The sequence below is a fragment of the Diaphorina citri genome, unplaced genomic scaffold (genome assembly GCF_000475195.1).
Source record: "Diaphorina citri unplaced genomic scaffold, Diaci psyllid genome assembly version 1.1 scaffold337, whole genome shotgun sequence".
NCBI classification, from domain to species: domain Eukaryota; kingdom Metazoa; phylum Arthropoda; class Insecta; order Hemiptera; family Psyllidae; genus Diaphorina; species Diaphorina citri.
In genome coordinates this window covers 186,721-204,900 of record NW_007377772.1, presented here as the reverse complement: position 1 = coordinate 204,900, position 18,180 = coordinate 186,721, and the positions used below count along the sequence as shown (strand labels likewise).

Sequence of the window (18,180 nt, the reverse complement as noted above, 5' to 3'; positions counted from 1 at the left end):
TTGCAATCCGCCTCATGAGGACAATTGAGTAGCCTCTTTATTCGAGTAATCTTCTTCTTTTTCTTCGCCTTTTCTCGTGTACAAACGGGTTCGGCGTTTTTCGTCAGCCTCTCAATGTCTCAATCAGCCCTACCTAGGCTGATTGCTTTGGGCTGACATTTGGTTTTGACTACAAATATTACGAGTGGACGCCCTTCGCACTCAACCTTTGCTATTTCTTTAGCAAAGGGAAATTCAGGCTGGTATACTCCCTTTTCAAAGTCCCCCAGCCAGACAATCCTTTGACCAGTGTAAAAAGATTTATGATATATCATCAATGTGAGAATCAGTAGTAAAAGAAGTACCTAGGTACTTAGTAATGCTGTGTTGCTGTGTATGAGACAAAAGTTGTAAAGAGGCTCTCTGATTCAGCACACAGTGATTCATGATTTGAATTGATCATTTGATTGAGTTTGTCATAAAGAGATAAGAGAAAATAAATAATCGTGTAAGAAGCTGAAAGTATACATTACAAATTGACTTCCTTTTAAAGGAAAATGTTTTATTAAGGCATCAAAAATAAAATAATCAACAGCATACATAATAGGTATTAAGAAAAGAAGAAAAAGCCGTAGGTACACATTTTTAGGTCAAATGCCCAAATATGCTTGCGAGTAACAAGCAAGCTTGGCCCCCTTGACCTTTTGGTAAAAATGCTTTTGATAATGTCAATAAAACGATGAAATAATAATATAATATGTCCTCTTCCTTTGGTAAGAGAAGGTGTAAAATAGTTTGGGCTGTGGAAATTCGTTTTCGGAGTCCGAAAATTTCACCTCTAACCGATATTCGGATTTGATAGGGACAAATTTCTGATCTACTGGAATGTGAAACCTCTGTGGATAAAATACCTAATACCTAAAAACATCGTTGGTTGGCCAATTTTGATGGCCTTACGATATAACGTAGGTACCTACCATACATCGCATTGTAAAGCCAACGCAACGATGAGATGTAATGATGTATCGTACGTTATATCGTAAGACCAATGGAGCAGTTGCAAACGGGTAAAAATTATTAATAAATGGTCGATTCCTACGTAAAAAGTAGTGAAAAATCTGAGGTCAAAACTTCCAAAAAATAACTGCAAAAGTTCGAAAATTCAAATTTCATTTTCCGTTCTAATGAAAGAGTTCAAAGATGTGTGACGTCAGACTTCAGGCAGTTGTCTTTTTTGTCCACTAGGTAGCGCCAGTATGCAAGCACGCTTGCGGAGGAGCAGAAAGAAATGCGCACAAGCACATTAATGTGTTGCCTGCGAAGGAGCTTTGCTCGGGACATTGATGTGACGTCATCGCCTACGGGAGCGTATGCCGTGACGTCAAAGTTCACGATTTACCGGTATTTTTTAAATAGATTTATCTCGGGATCTAGAAGTCGTAGGAGAAAAAGAAAAATTCCGTTTTTCCTCATTTTTCCTGCTCTATGACTTTGAAACATCACCCAAGTAAGCACAACTGTTACTCAACCAAGAATGTTGTTAGAGATATACCTACGTAATCAATGCATAAAGGTGTGTCCACAGCCACACATAGTCGACGGCCGTCGGTCGATGTGAATTTATTGTGAATCGATATGGATTGGCCGGTCGAATATGTGTGGCCACACCTTAAGGATATTTATATTATTTATGGCCGGGGCAACGATCACAAACTTGATCTGTCTCCGCGGTCACACACGCTCCGATCGCCTGTCAGACCGGCGTAGCGGAACGTTTGTGGCCGGCCTTTGTGACTCTTCAATTGATTAACTCCTTGGATTTAAGAATCAGATCGTCATAATCAACCAGATTGCTTGATCCAAGAGTTTAAACCAATACACCCAATGAAATAAAACATTAGTGGAGATGTCAATACACCGAAGCTTTAGATAATAGAATAAGAAGCCATAAGACTTAAGTATAGAAGTAACTTGGGGTTAAGTGAATTCATAAATATGGGTTAACTGAAATAAATGACAAAGGTTAAGCTATAAGTAGAAATCGTACCTAACCTATGGGTTAAGTGAATACCTCCCGGTTAACTGAAAGGGTCAAAGCCATACCTGTGGGTAAAGTAAACAACAAAAACAACAACCCATAATTCCCCATTTTCCATTATCCTAATACGAACAGAACAGTGGCGTAGCGTCCATGTAGGGCGTGTATGGCGGCCATACATTCAAAATTTACTCAAATAAACAATACACCCAATGAAATAAAACATTAGTGGAGATGTCAATACACCGAAGCTTTAGATAATAGAATAAGAAGCCATAAGACTTAAGTAGAAAGTAGAAGTAATCTTTCGGGTTAAGTGAATTCATTAATATGGGTTAACTGAAAGAAATGACAAAGGTTAAGCTATAAGTAGAAATCGTACCTAACCTATGGGTTAACCATAGGTTAGGTTCAGTTAACCGGGAATACCTCCCGGTTAACTGAAAGCAAAGGGTCAAAGCCATACCTGTGGGTAAAGTAAACAACAAAAACAACAACCCATAATTCCCCATTTTCCATTATCCTAATACGAACAGAATAAAATAAAATGTGAAGGTATTATGTTGTAGGTATTAAATTCCCAGACATACCTTCATACTACGGAACTTCCTCCCCCCTAAAGTTTTTTGCTTCTACGTACCTACTCTTTCTTCTCCTCGTAACTGATATTCCTCCCCTTCTTCTTCTTCCCTTACCTCTCTCCTTCTTCTTCTTCTCTTACCTCTCTCCTTCTTCTTTTTCTCCCTCTTTCCTCTTCGTTTTTCTCTTTCACCCCCTTCCACCCTCCTTCTTCTCTATATCTTCCCTTTTCTCTTTCCCTTCTTTCTCTCTCTCTCTCTGAGTCCCTCTTTCCTTTCTCATTCTCCCTTCCTCTCACCTTCTTCTTTTCCAATCCTCCTTCTTTTTCTTCTTTTCCTCTCTCCCTTTGTTTTTCTTCTCTCTCGCTCGTCGATTTTTTTCTCTCTTTCTTCTATCCTTGTTATTTTATCTCTCTCCCTTCCTCACATCTATTAGTCCTCTCTTTCCTTCGTTTATCTCCCTCTGTTTTCTTTTCTCTCTCCCTTTTTCTCATTAATTTTCTATCTTCATTCCAAGCTATTGAATTGTGGATAATCCACATTAACTCCTTTTATATTTCCTTTTCATGACTTATGTAGTAATGTGCATGGTGATGGAAATTAGTGCCCTACACGCCTTACACTTGACTTTAGACCACGCTACGCCACTGGAACAGAATAAAATAAAATGTAGGTAGTTAGGTATCTACGTGGGGTATTAAATTCCCAGACATACCTTCATACTACCCTTTTGTCCATCCTTCTCTTCCTTTCTATCCCTTTCGCCCTCTCTCTTTATCTCTCATTCCTTCATACTACCCTTTTGTCCATCCTTCTCTTCCTTTCTATCCCTCTCGCCCTCTCTCTTTATCTCTCATTCCTTTTTTCCACTCTTTATCTCACTCCCTCTTTTATTCTCTTTATCTCTCTCCCTAATGCTCTCTTTCATTCTATTTCTATCTGTCTCTCTTCTCTTTCTCTCTCTCCTTCTCTTTCTCTCTCTCTCTCTCTCTCTCTCTCTCAGTTTATCCAACTTATTATTGTAAATAAAGTTTACACTATTCAACTCTATTGAGCTCTTCTGTGGTTGTATACTCCGCCTAACAGTCTCTCTCTCTCTCTCCCTCCCCCTTCTCTTCTCTTTATCTCTCTCTCTCTTTCTCTCTCTACCTATATCTCTATCTCTTTCTCCCTTACTCCTCCCTTTCTTTCTCCCACCCTTTCTCTCTCTCTCTCTCTTTCTACCTCTTCCCGTTCTTTCCTCTCATTTTAATCCCACTCTCTCTTTCTCTCTCTCTCCCTTTCCCTCCCTCCTTATTTCTGTTATTCCTTTTTTTTCTGCAATACCACTGTCCCTTCCCTATCTCTCTCTTTCTCTCTCTCTCTCTCTCCGTCTCTCACTCGTCTCTCCCTCTCTCCCCCTCTTTGGCCCGTAGATACTGTGACGTAGACTATGTGGGTGTTAGGGAGGGAGGGAGAAAGAGGGGAGGTAGTCAAGAGGAAGAGAGAGAGAGAGGGAGGAATGAGGGAGGGAGAGAGAGGAGAGGGGGACACGTATATTATAGGTTATAGGATAATAGTGGGTGTTAGAAAGGGAGGGAGAAGGAAAGAGAGAGGGGAAGGGAAGGAAAAAGAAAACATCAAAATTGAGGTAATTAGAGGAAGAACGTAGTGAATAACCAGGACCTGATTCTTGGAAAACTGGTGGATTCAACGAACATCGCCGCGATTCGCCGGCATGTTTAAAGGACAATATAGGACATTGATTACAACTTCCATGTGTATGCGGGCCACAAGTTAAGGTGTGTCTACACATAGTCGACCGACCGTCGATCGATGTCTACTGAACCGTCCACACTGCCTCGACAGCATAGATTCACCTCGTCGATCGACGGCCGGTCGACTATGTTTGGACACACCTTTAGATTGGCAGGTACCTACTTCGCGGGGCCATGTACCTACACAGAGGAGCATTGTCACAGAGTCACACATATAAAAGAACTGAGTCAGTTCCCATGGCTTAATGTGCTGATGAGTATTATTAACGTCCCCTAGAAAGCGCTGTTGAGTTGACGCGAATTCGAACTCAGAGGGAAAATATTTACAGCGTGAGGACGCGTCGATTACCGGTAGCGTTAAGGTAGAAACACACTACCATCACGTCACGTCACGCTACGTGATAGTAGTGTGGCTGTCCTGAACGAGATCACGTAGGTACAATATTATGACGAATGGAGTGTTCCAATCCACTCGACCCCAAAAGAACAAGGGAAATAATAAGGGAACAACGTTCAACGAGTAGTAGTTTTAAACTGTCCTTCTCTGGGGGATTTTACCTAGGAGGATTCTACCTGGATCGACTTTTATTTTGGGGGATCGTACCACTTACTTAGATCTTTAGGTACACAGACCACGTATGTAGTCTGATATGGTAGTTGTTTTATTGCTACAAAATGAGGTTTTTCGCCACCAATAATGAGGTTCAAGGCTGATTATGTATTTATTTCCTCGTATAGAGGGGACATCGCACTGTGTGACGAGTAGACATCATGGAATATGGTCGAGACTTAGCGCAAATATGGATTGGATGTGCACAATTTTTACCACCCCTCCCTCCATGTAAACCAGCCTTAGTTAAAGCTTACTTAGGAATCTTGGGATCTCAGCGCATGGCAGTACGCTAGGCCACGTTGCAGTTCATACTTACAAGAATATAGGAACAATGAGTACATATCACAGCAACTAGAACAGTAAGGAAAATGCCTCCAGTAAGACCGGCATTTCGGAACGCATAAGGCATGGATAGAATTCCGGTACCGAGTGAAGCTTTCAGCAAGTGGGTCAGTGTTTCGCCATCCCTGGAAGAACAAACGGACAATGAAATAAATAAGTATAGTAAATACCCAACTTGCAAGAAGAAAACGGACTATGAATTAGATACGGTAGATAACCTCCAAACTGTCATCACAACCTAAAGTCCCTATTGGCAGACCAAACCTCACCTTGTGGCTGCTTAGGCCAGCCAGTCACTATCAGGTAGACCTGACGACAGGTACACCTGATAGTGTGTGTGCTCATCAGGTACGTACTTGTCAGGTCTACCTGATAATGAGTGGCCGGCCTTAGGCACTTAGGCTGATTTTAAACTATCTACAGGTATTTGGATACCTCTATTCTTCTTGATTCTCATGAAATTCCAAACACAAATTCGTGAAACAAAGTATTTTGGAGGTATCAAAACCCTACAGTTAATTTATTATGGCTCTTCTTCCGCTCACTATGGCGAAACATAGGCTTAATCAAATAATGTTCATCCTAGTCAAGTGAAGACCAAGTATTCAAATTAATTTTCCTATTATTCAAATAATCAAACCCCAGAACACTACTTAGTTAGGCAAATCATCCTAATTTCTACAGCTATATTTGTCAAGTGTCAGTCAGGAATCAGAATTGACACTTCGTAGTACGAGATTTCCTGTCACGGTACTTCCGTGTTCCGATTTAATAAAAGGGCGTCAAGTTATTGACGAAGGCTATTGGCACATTTTCAGCTACTCAAACATGAGCCTGAGCTAACAACTTTTTCGTTAAACCTTTTTTCTAAAAGTCGCTCATCTACCAGTCCTCTGTGAGACCAGCCTTAGTACGAATAACTTACGTCACAGGATGGGCTAGTTTGCGTTCTTTGAAAGGGTCCCAGTAGTCCTTATTGTCCAGATGGTTCAGTTGGACCGCTTCATCACGGATTTTAGCTGGAACGACGGCGACTTTGTACCTGAGGAACAGAAGAGGAAAATGGGTAAGTCTTTACTATGGGTAAGTCTTTACGTAAGGCGTTTAGTTCAATGTTGGTGGTCTAGCTCTGATTTCGCATTAATTTACTTACCAAGAGCCAGCCTAGTTAGCTAGGAGGGTTAGCGCTAGCGCTAGGTCGCGATAAGGTTCGTTATCCCAAACAGATAAGGTTCGTTCTCGGAATGGATGGCTTTCTCCTATCCTGTACTCCAAGTTTCTTCCATTGCGGAACGATAAACCTCAGTAGTTACAGTCACCTCGATCAAACCCCTTAAAAAAGTGCCTACCAGCAAAGTGACCTACATATTCTTTTCATAAACCTTTCCGAAAGTGAGCAACAGTTTTATTATGTGTCTACGCAATAAAAATGTCCAAATATCTTCTCACTCTCTGAAAACAACTTTGGCGAAAAGTTTCCAGAACAGTGTCTTCCCTAATGGGCCATTAGGCAATTAGCAAAGTCTTTGCCATGGAATGAGACCTCTTAATTCCAATTTACAAGAGAAGGCAACATAGTAAAACGTAAACGTGTCCAATAAATTTCCACCCATATTGTTTCCTGACATGCAAATAAGATTATCCAGTGACGGCGTCAAGGTGCACCGTTTGGTGCGAAAAAGTGGACGTGTATAGAGATATCCACTTGTACAGAAGAGATCAATCAAGGATTTTGAATACCTACTCAATTCTCGGATTAATCTAGGATTAAACTTAATTCGAGGGTAAACAGGATTGATAGAATTACCAAATGGTTCAACATCAGAAAGCCAAGAGGAACCGCAGAGAGCTGGATTAAATTCGTCCAGAATCGAGAACTCTGGAGGAGGCTGGTTCAAGTCTTGGGCTCTCGCGGCCTGTCAGAATCCGGCAGTAAGTAAGTAAACCACAAAGGCAAACTCAAGTTTCAAGACCCAGCTCAAGTTTCAAGACCAATTTGTATCCGTGTTGTCTTAGGATAGACAGCAAAGTGAATAGGATATTCGACCCACACTTCTGAGATAACAAAGTAATTGTTGCTAAGGTCACAAACACGTTTATTGCGGAGACATACAACATACAGCCTACTACTCACGCATACATTATCTTAAATACAAACACTAGATTGGGCAGAGACCGCCTTAACAGGATAATAAAGGTCGAGTTTTACCACCGTGGATTGTCTCAGGATTGAGTTCAATCCGAGGATGACCTGGGTATTAAGTACAGGCAAATCCTCGTTTCATCTCAATCCTCAATCCCGAGTTGGTAAACTACAGCCTATTTTTTTTTTTTTTTCAAGATTTCATATACCCTGTAGAAGTGTAGATATGTTTTTTTATGTATCTTGTAACTTTGGCCAATGTTGTGTGCAAATAAAGTTTAATCCTCTTTACATAGGTGATGGATCGAATATCGAGTTCTATCTAAGGTAGGGTCAGTTAATATATGTATCAAGAGGAGGTATCAAATGACAGCTGCTTGTGCAAATCCCACACGATATAGTAGAACGTGATGCCCAATCCGGTGCCCATGAGCAAGTTGGCAACCATGGAGACGGGGGCGAGCGACTTCAAGTTGGGCACCCAGCTGAGGAGGATCAGGGGAATGAGGAAGGCCGAAATGTACACCCGGATGTCCAACTCCGTGCCGGTGTAGTGGTTGATCACCTGCGAAATGCGGATAGAAATTTTAGAGGACTGCCAAATGGGGAAGAAGATAAAGTTTCCTAGAGTAGAGGATGGGTTATCTACTACGAATCTACTACTATCATGTTATCCAAAGAACTGAAATCCCCTAACCCACTTTCGGTCAAGCCTCCTCAACCTCTTACGAGTTCAAAGCGAGAGTAAAGGTCGAAACGAACGCATAAGGCATGGATAGAATTCCGGTACCGAGTGAAGCTTTCAGCAAGTGGGTCAGTGTTTCGCCATCCCTGGAAGAACAAACGTACAATGAAATAAATAAGTATGGTAAATACCCAACTAACTTACAAGAATATAGGAACAATGAGTACATATCACAGCAACTAGAACAGTAAGGAAAATGCCTCCAGTAAGACCGGCATTTCGGAACGCATAAGGCATGGATAGAATTCCGGTACCGAGTGAAGCTTTCAGCAAGTGGGTCAGTGTTTCGCCATCCCTGGAAGAACAAACGGACAATGAAATAAATAAGTATAGTAAATACCCAACTTGCAAGAAGAACAACCACTATACACAGAGGAGAAGCCATCATACCCAGACTAAATACAACCACTATACACAGAGGAGAAGCCATCATACTCAGACTAAATACAACCACTATACACAGAGGATAAACCATCATACCCAGATTAAATACAACCACTATACACAGAGGAGAAGCCATCATACCCAGACTAAATACAACCACTAGGTATACACAGAGGAGAAGCCATGATACCCAGACTAAATACAACCACTATACACAGAGGAGAAACCATCAGCGCGTTATTGCCCAGGCTTATCCCGATATCAATTACGCGCTACGTTGCTTATCTTCAGTGATCCATCATCGGGACCTTACAGACACTAGATTAGGTATACACAGAGGAGAAGACATTAGCGCGTTATTGGCACAGGCTTATCCCAATACTACACACAAAATATCGAAGGTCGCATTAAGTCACAAAAGATCTAACCAGGACGCAGTGACACGTACAGGGCGTTAATTAAAGCCAATGGCCCTCATACCAATATCCCAATACCAACCACACGCTACGTTGCTTAGCTTCAGTGATTCATCGGGAAATGTTGTAGGTATTTACCGTGCTATCGCCACTGGCCACTGGTTATTATTATTCTTTGTGTCCACGCGATATTGGTATTCACGTTTTCAAGCCACTGAGCCCTCTGACCAATGTCCATCAGCACTAAATCATTTAACCACTTACCTATCTACCAATCTATTTAGCTATCCTGTGGGTTTTTTTTTTTTTTTTTTTTTTTTTTTTTTTTTTTTGCCGACTGACTCTAGATATCAAACCCAGCAGGTTACTCAGGACCTTTGGCATGACAAACAAGTCTGTTACCACTCTACACTCTACTAAACACTTTTGGATTAAATTACGCAGACTACAAAGATTAGGTGCATTATGGTGTGTTTCCACTCACTCGGCATGCTATTTTTCCATTTGTATAACAGATTGTCAAATGCCGAGTGAGTGGAAATGCACCATAAGAAATATGTCAAAGCTAACAACTTTTTCGTTAAACCTTTTTTCTAAAAGTCGCTCATCTACCAGTCCTCTGTGAGACCAGCCTTAGTACGAATAACTTACGTCACAGGATGGGCTAGTTTGCGTTCTTTGAAAGGGTCCCAGTAGTCCTTATTGTCCAGATGGTTCAGTTGGACCGCTTCATCACGGATTTTAGCTGGAACGACGGCGACTTTGTACCTGAGGAACAGAAGAGGAAAATGGGTAAGTAAAGACGTAAGGAGTTTAGTTCAATGTTGGTGGTTTCGCTCTGTTTTCGCGCTAATTTACTTACCAAGAGCCAGCCTAGTTAGCTAGGAGGATTAGCGCTAGGTCGCGATAAGGTTCGTTATCCCAAACAGATAAGGTTCGTTCTCGGAATGGATGGCTTTCTCCTATCCTGTACTCTAAGTCTCTTCAATTGCGGAATGATAAACCTCAGAAGTTACAGTCACCTCGAACCCCTTAAAAAAGTACCTACCAGCAAAGTAAGTACCTACATATTCTTTTCATAAACCTTTCCGAAAGTGAGCAACAGTTTTATTATGTGTCTACGCAATAAAAATGTCCAAATATCTTCTCACTCTCTGAAAACAACTTTGGCGAAAAGTTTCCAGAACAGTGTCTTCCCTAATGGGCCATTAGGCAATTAGCATTCCAGTCGATGTCGATCTGTTAGTACCTTTACTGTTAGGTTGACTGTTAGTACCTTTATAATAATGACCACAAAGAAATGCCACATTGACCACAAAGAAATACCTACTTTAACACCCGCGGTTTATAGCCTCGCTAATCCTCAGATCGTATTACTTATTACTATTTTGTGGTTTGGATTTTTGCGAACAAGCCACAATCGTTAATAATACCGCAGGTTCAGATTTGGAAGGTGAAAAGTACTTGGTCGATTCGCCAAAATAATCAAGGTGTTACTAGGAATTTACACTACTTAGATCAGATAGATAGGTAGGTAATGTAGGTGTAGGTAGTGAAGGCAAATAATATTTTAAGAAATGGTGTAGGTACCTTTTATTTATACCTATTCTGCCGTCCACGTCCTTTTGTAGGTACAGGCGGATTAGGTAGACTATTTTGTCTTAAGCACTACAGAGTACACACTTGGACCATTAATGTAAGAGTAGGTAGTGAAGGCAAATAATATTTTAAGAAATGGTGTAGGTACCTTTTATTTATACCTATTCTGCCGTCCACGTCCTTTTGTAGGTACAGGCGGATTAGGTAGACTATTTTGTCTTAAGCACTACAGAGTACACACTTGGACCATTTCAGTATTAACTCACAGATACTGACTTTACAAAACACTTGATATTTGCAACTTTTGATCTTTGTTATTTGAGTGGGGGCAGTAGAAAAGGGATTTTTTTTTTTTTACTTTTTTTAGTCTTCTTTTTACAGACAGGCAAGTGAACAGTAAATAAAGTTATGAAATCATTATTGCCTTTAAAATTTTAACAATATAAAAATAGAACGTTATTTTTCAATATATGATACTGACTTTACAAAACACTTGATATTTGCAACTTTTGATCTTTGTTATTTGAGTGGGGGCAGTAGAAAAGGGATTTTTTTTTTTTACTTTTTTTAGTCTTCTTCTTACAGACAGGCAAGTGAACAGTAAATAAAGTTATGAAATCATTATTGCCTTTAAAATTTTAACAACATAAAAATAGAACGTTATTTTTCAATATATTTTATAGCAATTTCAATGTATTTCACAGTACTTTCAATGTATTTCCTATCACTACACACTCGTCACTTAGCTCGCCACGGGGTGTCACTTATACGGTATTACAGGCCAGACTAAAAACAATGCAATTCGACCACCGCACACACACATCGTGATACAGTGTACATTCGCAGTTGAATAGAATGTTCTAATTTTCTATTATATCATCAAGGAAATCTGACACCTTTTAATACAACGTTCCACGAACACATAATAGCGGAGAAATGGAACAGGGCGACCGCGAAATGTTGCTACTACTCGGATGGTCATTAGGGGTCGGAATTTGTGGACTACCTGCGTGAAAATTACGCCCTGACGAAACTCGGTGACGTCTGTTGACCTTTCTAGAGCTGCGTTTGCTGTGTCCACACATAGTCGATGGCCGTCGATCGACGAGGTGAATAGATAATTGAATTGAATTGAATGCTGTCGAGGCAATGTGGACGGTTTCCGGCGATCGATGGCCGTCGACTATGTGTGGACACAGCTTAAGAAGGTCTGAGTTTGTCCAGCAACAATCAAGAGTTCCCTATCGGCTGGGACCACAGTCTAATTTCAAACTTTCTGATGCGCTGACTTAAAATTCAAAATGTAAAATCGTCCAGATTGCTTAATCTTTTGGGTTCAACTTAAACCAAGTTTAAATTCAGATCGTGGTCGCGGCCATGGGTCAAAACAAGAAGCTGACTTAAAATTCAAAATGTAAAATCGTCCAGATTGCTTAATCTTTTGGGTTCAACTTAAACCAAGTTTAAATTCAGATCGTGGTCCCAGCCATGGGTCAAAACAAGACGCTTGTGCAAATCCCACACGATATAGTAGAACGTGATGCCCAATCCGGTGCCCATGAGCAAGTTGGCAACCATGGAGACGGGGGCGAGGGACTTCAAGTTGGGCACCCAGCTGAGGAGGATCAGGGGAATGAGGAAGGCGGAAATGTACACCCGGATATCCAACTCCGTGCCGGTGTAGTGGTTGATCACCTGCGAAATGCGGATAGAAATTTTAGAGGACTGCCAAATGGGGAAGAAGATAAAGTTTCCTAGAGGATGGGTTAAGTTTATACGAATCTACTACTATCATGTTATAAGTTTTATCCAAAGATCTGAAATCCCCTAACCCACTTTCGGTCAAGCCTCCCCAACCTCTTACGAGTTCAAAGCGAGAGTAAAGGTCGAAACACACTATTATCACGTCACGAGAGCTCACAAAACGTCAGGGCAGTGTGGCTATCATGAACGAGATTACCTACATTATTTACGTGACTTGATATCAGTGTGTTTCTACCTAACTAAATATTTTGTAGTTAGTCCACAACCTGGTACTTAATAATTTGGTCTTGGTAATTATATCTACGTACCTTGGAAAAGTTTTTGGCAATGATGACAGTGTAGACGCTGCAAGTGCCGAAATATGCGAGGAATAATCCGAGTAGAATGCAAATCCTGGAAGAAGAGGAATTAAATTATAGATTGCCATGTAGAAGGTCCCGGGTTCGATTCCCACCATCGACAGAAATTTGTTCTCGTATTTTCGATTGCAAATATTTCAACGGGATACTTTCTGGTGTTCTCGTCCTGACCCAGCACCTAATTGGGGAATATTGTGTCTCTTCCCGCCGATCTCATGAGAGGTATACTACGGCACTACGGGATGGGCATTTACTACACAGACCACACAAGTCTAATGTAGCAGACGATGCTCCAAATTCGGAGCCTGGTTTACAGTAAAGGAGAAAAATTGACATCGAGGAGGGGGAGGCCGGACCCCCTCGCCCCCCCCCTAAATACAGCCCTGTTTGCTACAGATGGTGGATCTGATTCTAGTTCATTCAGAAACCCTTTTACATAAGGCTACAGTCCCAACATTATCTTACCTAGCAAACCGGGCGTATCTTCTACCCCATGCTGGACCCTTGGCAAAGGCAACCTCTCCGATGTCGGCGAAGGACATGGACGTCACTTTCGTCCTCCTGTACAGGACATGGCCGCATTGTACCTGGAAGAAAGCAATGAGGATATGCGATTGAATTGACGTCATGAATCTTGTAATAAGTAAAAATCCAAAGTTTTTTCAAATTACATTGATATTGACTTTAAATATTTATGAAGAAGCATGTGCATGACTTATGTAGTAATGTGCATGGTGATGGAAATTAGTGCCCTACACGCCTTACACTTGACTTTAGACCACGCTACGCCACTGGTTTAAACCATTAAACTCACATTGTGGTCCCGGCCATTGCCTATCTAAAAGGAGTATTGGAGAATATTAAAAGTAAGTAGTATTTGTGTGTACTGAGCAATGAATGTACATACATACCTAGTACCTAATATTTATGGCTATAGATTTCTACCTACATATTATGGGGTAGGAAAGTATTACCTACAGACACAAAAAGATAAAATCCGCCCCGGGCGGGAATCGAACCCGCGGCCTAGCGCTTACAAGGCAGACGCGCTACCAACCAAGCTAACTAGGCTGGCAAACATTGATTTTAAGGGCAAGATAATGCCTAGACCCTTGACGAATGGAGTGTTCCAATCCACTCGACCCCAAAAGAACAAGGGAAATAATAAGGGAACAACGTTCAACGAGTAGTAGTTTTAAACTGCCCTTCTCTAGGGGATTTTACCTAGGAGGATTCTACCTGGATCGACTTTTAATTTGGGGGATCGTACCACTTACTTAGATCTTTAGGTACACAAACCACGTATGTAGTCTGATATGGTAGTTGTTTTATTGCTACGAAATGAGGTTTTTCGCCACCAATAATGAGGTTTAAGGCTGATATTGTATTTATTTCCTCGTATAGAGGGGACATCGCACTGTGTGACGAGTATTAGACATCATGGAATATGGTCGAGACTTAGCGCACATAATATCCATATTATGGATTGGATGTGCACAATTTTTACGTAGACCACCTCTCCCTCCGTATAAACCAGCCTTATGTTAAAGCCCACTTAGGAATCTTGGGATCTCAGCGCATGGCAATACGCTAGGCCACGTTCCAGTTCATACTTACAAGTACCGCGCCGCGCCGAATACGTCTCAAATTTCAAGGCTCTATGCGACTCTCTTTGTTGAAAATGTTTACGTTCGGTTGACATTTCCAAATGAAATTATGTGTTTCCAAACAAAATTATGTGAAAGCAAGATTAGCAAAGATGACACACCAAGTTTCTTCAACTATCGTCGATTCTCGTTATATGTATAAGACCGCGCCGCGCCGAATACGTCTCAAATTTCAAGGCTCTATGCGACTCTCTTTGTTGAAAATGTTTACGTTCGGTTGACATTTCCAAACGAAATTATGTGTTTCAAAACGAAATTATGTGTTTCCAAACGAAATTATGTGAAAGCAAGATTAGCAAAGATGACACACCAAGTCTCGTCAACTATCGTCGAGTCTCGTTATAAGTATAATTTTATACGGAAATGCACACCTATTAGGCATGCTTGGAATGTGGCTAGGTGTCGGTTTTGTATACGTTTCACCCAAGTGCATGTGGGAATACTTTATGCACTTCGACAGTCTATTTATAGTTCAACATGATCAAGTAGTTTTCTATAAACAGACACGTAAACTATGCACTTTTATTTGTTGGAGTTACGAAAATATTTCAATCGGAGAGTGTCTGAATGGTGATTTTATTGGCAACCATATTTTCTGCCGCTTTTAGTTGGATTTTTGGCGCACCAACCCTCACACTTTGCCCAACCATAGAAAAAACTGTTAATCCTTATTAAATCCAAGGGGGCACAAAGAAGCCATGTTGCACTCAAATGTTTCAAGGTAGAAACACACTTACCATCAATTCACGTGAGATCACGGGACGTGATAGTAGTGTGGCTGTCCTGAACGAGATTACCTACAATGTTATGGGAAAACTTTGAGCTGCATCTTTCTGTGACTCCTCATGAACTCACGTGACGTGATGGTAGTGTGTTTCTACCTTTAATGTCTTCCACCCTCCACGCTGCACATAACTCAAGTGTCACTGCACACTTGTGACGTCACAAAAATTAACAAGCTGGGTCCGTCCCTCCCCTTATGGCTGCTAAATAGGCCAGCCAGTCACTATCAGGTAGACCTGACGACAGGTCTACCTGATAGTGAGTGGCTGGCCTTAGGCACTTAGGCTGATTTTAAACTATCTATAGGTATTTGGATACCTCTATTCTTCTTGATTCTCATGAAATTCCAAACACATATTCGTGAAACAAAGTAGTTTGGAGGTATCAAAACCCTACAGTCAATTAATTATGGCTCTTCTTCCGCTCGCTAAGGCGAAACATAGGCTTAATTAAATAATGTTCATCCTAGTCAAGTGAAGACCAAGTATTCAAATTAATTTTCCTATTAATCAAATAATCAAACCCCAGAACACTTAGTTAGGCAAATAATCCAAATTTCTACAGCTAGATTTGTCAAGTGTCAGTCAGGAATCAGAATTGACACTTCATAGTACGAGATTTCCTGTCACGGTACTTCCGGGTTCCGATTTAATAAAAGGGCGTCAAGTTATTGACAAAGGCTATTGGCACATTTCCAGCTATTCAAACATGAGCCTGAGCTAACAACTTTTTCGTTAAACCTTTTTCCTAAAAGTCGCTCATCTACGAGTCCTCTGTGAGACCAGCCTTAGTACGAATAACTTACGTCACAGGATGGGCTAGTTTGCGTTCTTTGAAAGGGTCCCAGTAGTCCTTATTGTCCAGATGGTTCAGTTGGACCGCTTCATCACGGATTTTAGCTGGAACGACGGCGACTTTGTACCTGAGGAACAGAAGAGGAAAATGGGTAAGTCTTTACTATGGGTAAGTCTTTACGTAAGGCGTTTAGTTCAATGTTGGTGGTCTAGCTCTGATTTCGCATTAATTTACTTACCAAGAGCCAGCCTAGTTAGCTAGGAGGGTTAGCGCTAGCGCTAGGTCGCGATAAGGTTCGTTATCCCAAACAGATAAGGTTCGTTCTCGGAATGGATGGCTTTCTCCTATCCTGTACTCCAAGTTTCTTCCATTGCGGAACGATAAACCTCAGTAGTTACAGTCACCTCGATCAAACCCCTTAAAAAAGTGCCTACCAGCAAAGTGAGTAACATATTCTTTTCATAAACCTTTCCGAAAGTGAGCAACAGTTTTATTATGTGTCTACGCAATAAAAATGTCCAAATATCACTCTCTGAAAACAACTTTGGCGAAAAGTTTCCAAAACAGTGTCTTCCCTAATGGCCCATTAGGCAATTAGCGAAGTCTTTGCCATGGAATGAGACCTCTTAATTCCAATTTACAAGAGAAGGCAACATAGTAAAACGTAAACGTGTCCAATAAATTTCCACCCATATTGTTTCCTGACATGCAAATTAGATTATCCAGTGTCGGAGTCAAGGTGCACCGTTTGGTGCGAAAAAGTGGACGTGTAAACAGATGTCCACTTGTACAGAAGAGATTAATCAAGGATTTTGAAGACCTACTCAATTCTCGGATTAATCTAGGATTAAACTTAATTCGAGGGTAAACAGGATTGATAGAATTATCAAATGGTTCAACATCATAAAGCCAAGAGGAACCGCAGAGAGCTGGGTTGAATTCGTCCAGAATCGAGAACTCTGGAGAAGGCTGGTTCATGGAGGTCTTGGGCTCTCGCGGCCTGTCAGAATCCGGCAGTACCTAAGTAAGTAAACTACAAAGACAAACCCCAGCTCAAGTTTCAAGACCAATTTGTATCCGTGTTGTCTTAGGATAGCAAAGGGAATAGAATAAACGACCCACACTTCTGAGATAACTAAGTAATTGTTGCTAAGGTCACAAACACGTTTTTGTGGAGACATACAACATACAGCAGCCTACTACTCACGCATACATTATCTTAAATACAAACACTACATTGGGCATACACAGAGGAGAAGCCATCATACCCAGACTAAATACAACCACTATACACAGAGGAGAAGCCATCAGCGCGTTATTGGCCCAGGCTTATCCCGATATCAATTACGCGCTACGTTGCTTATCTTCAGTGATCCATCGGGACCTTACAGACACTAGATTAGGTATACACAGAGGAGAAGACATTAGCGCGTTATTGGTACAGGCTTATCCCAATACTACACACAAAAGATCGAAGGTCGCATTAAGTCACAAAAGTTAATTAAAGCCGATGGCCCTCATACCAATGTCCCGATACCAACCACACGCTACGTTACTTAGCTTCAGTGATTCATCGGGAAATGTTGTAGGTATTCACCGTGCTATCGCCACTGGCCACTGGTTATTACTATTCTTTGTGTCCACGCGATATTGGTATTCACGTTTTCAAGCCACTGACCCCTCTGACCAATGTCAATCAGCACTAAAATCATTTAACCACTTATCTACCAATCTATTTAGCTATCAACTCGTATTTAGGTCATCTTATAAATTGAGGAGGCACAGACAGGCCGTTTCATTGAGCGAAATGTAGGCATGCGGCCAGGCATGTCAGGCGAGCATGTCACCACAGTCTGTTGTCGCGTGTCGCTGACATCTTAATTCGTAATGATGGAAGGTAAATATTCGTTGAACTTTTGCTACAAGAAATCTGCGTGACTATCGCGTCGGGATATAATCATAACAGTGCAAGATAGGTGTTTCACCAACGCACTGGTTTTATATCGTAACAAAATGAAACAACGGCTACAGATTCTTGCGGTCTGTGTCGTAGCATGGTCCCAGGAACGGCCAACATTGGAATGGAAAGGTGAAAACTGAGGTCATATTTTGAAACTTTATTTTGTCCAATCTAATTATGCCTTATTTACCTAAGAAATCGAAACAAGGTAATTTTGTCTGGCGACTTTCTAACTTATTAAAGGCTTAAGCGAGAAGA

General features: G+C 41.1%; 2 protein-coding genes across 2 annotated transcripts; both read right to left on the bottom strand.

Annotated features, from left to right (window-relative positions):
- Positions 1-5,239: 5,239 nt before the first annotated feature.
- Positions 5,240-9,813, bottom strand: LOC103507721 (proton-coupled amino acid transporter-like protein pathetic; the record flags this gene model as incomplete). The annotated part of the gene is made up of 5 exons (XM_026822508.1): positions 5,240-5,432; positions 6,233-6,379; positions 7,822-8,015; positions 8,340-8,490; positions 9,647-9,813. Coding segments are annotated over 5 exons (837 nt in total), but the record flags the coding sequence as incomplete, so codon positions are not given.
- Positions 9,814-12,046: 2,233 nt separating this feature from the next.
- LOC113466809 (proton-coupled amino acid transporter-like protein pathetic) lies at positions 12,047-17,177 on the bottom strand. The gene is made up of 5 exons (XM_026822507.1): positions 17,170-17,177; positions 15,973-16,089; positions 13,183-13,350; positions 12,667-12,751; positions 12,047-12,289 (listed from the first exon to the last, which is right to left on the bottom strand). The coding sequence occupies exons 1-5, from the start codon at positions 17,175-17,177 to the stop codon at positions 12,047-12,049; spliced, it is 621 nt and encodes a 206-aa protein (XP_026678308.1).
- Between the last annotated feature and the right edge of the window lie 1,003 nt (positions 17,178-18,180).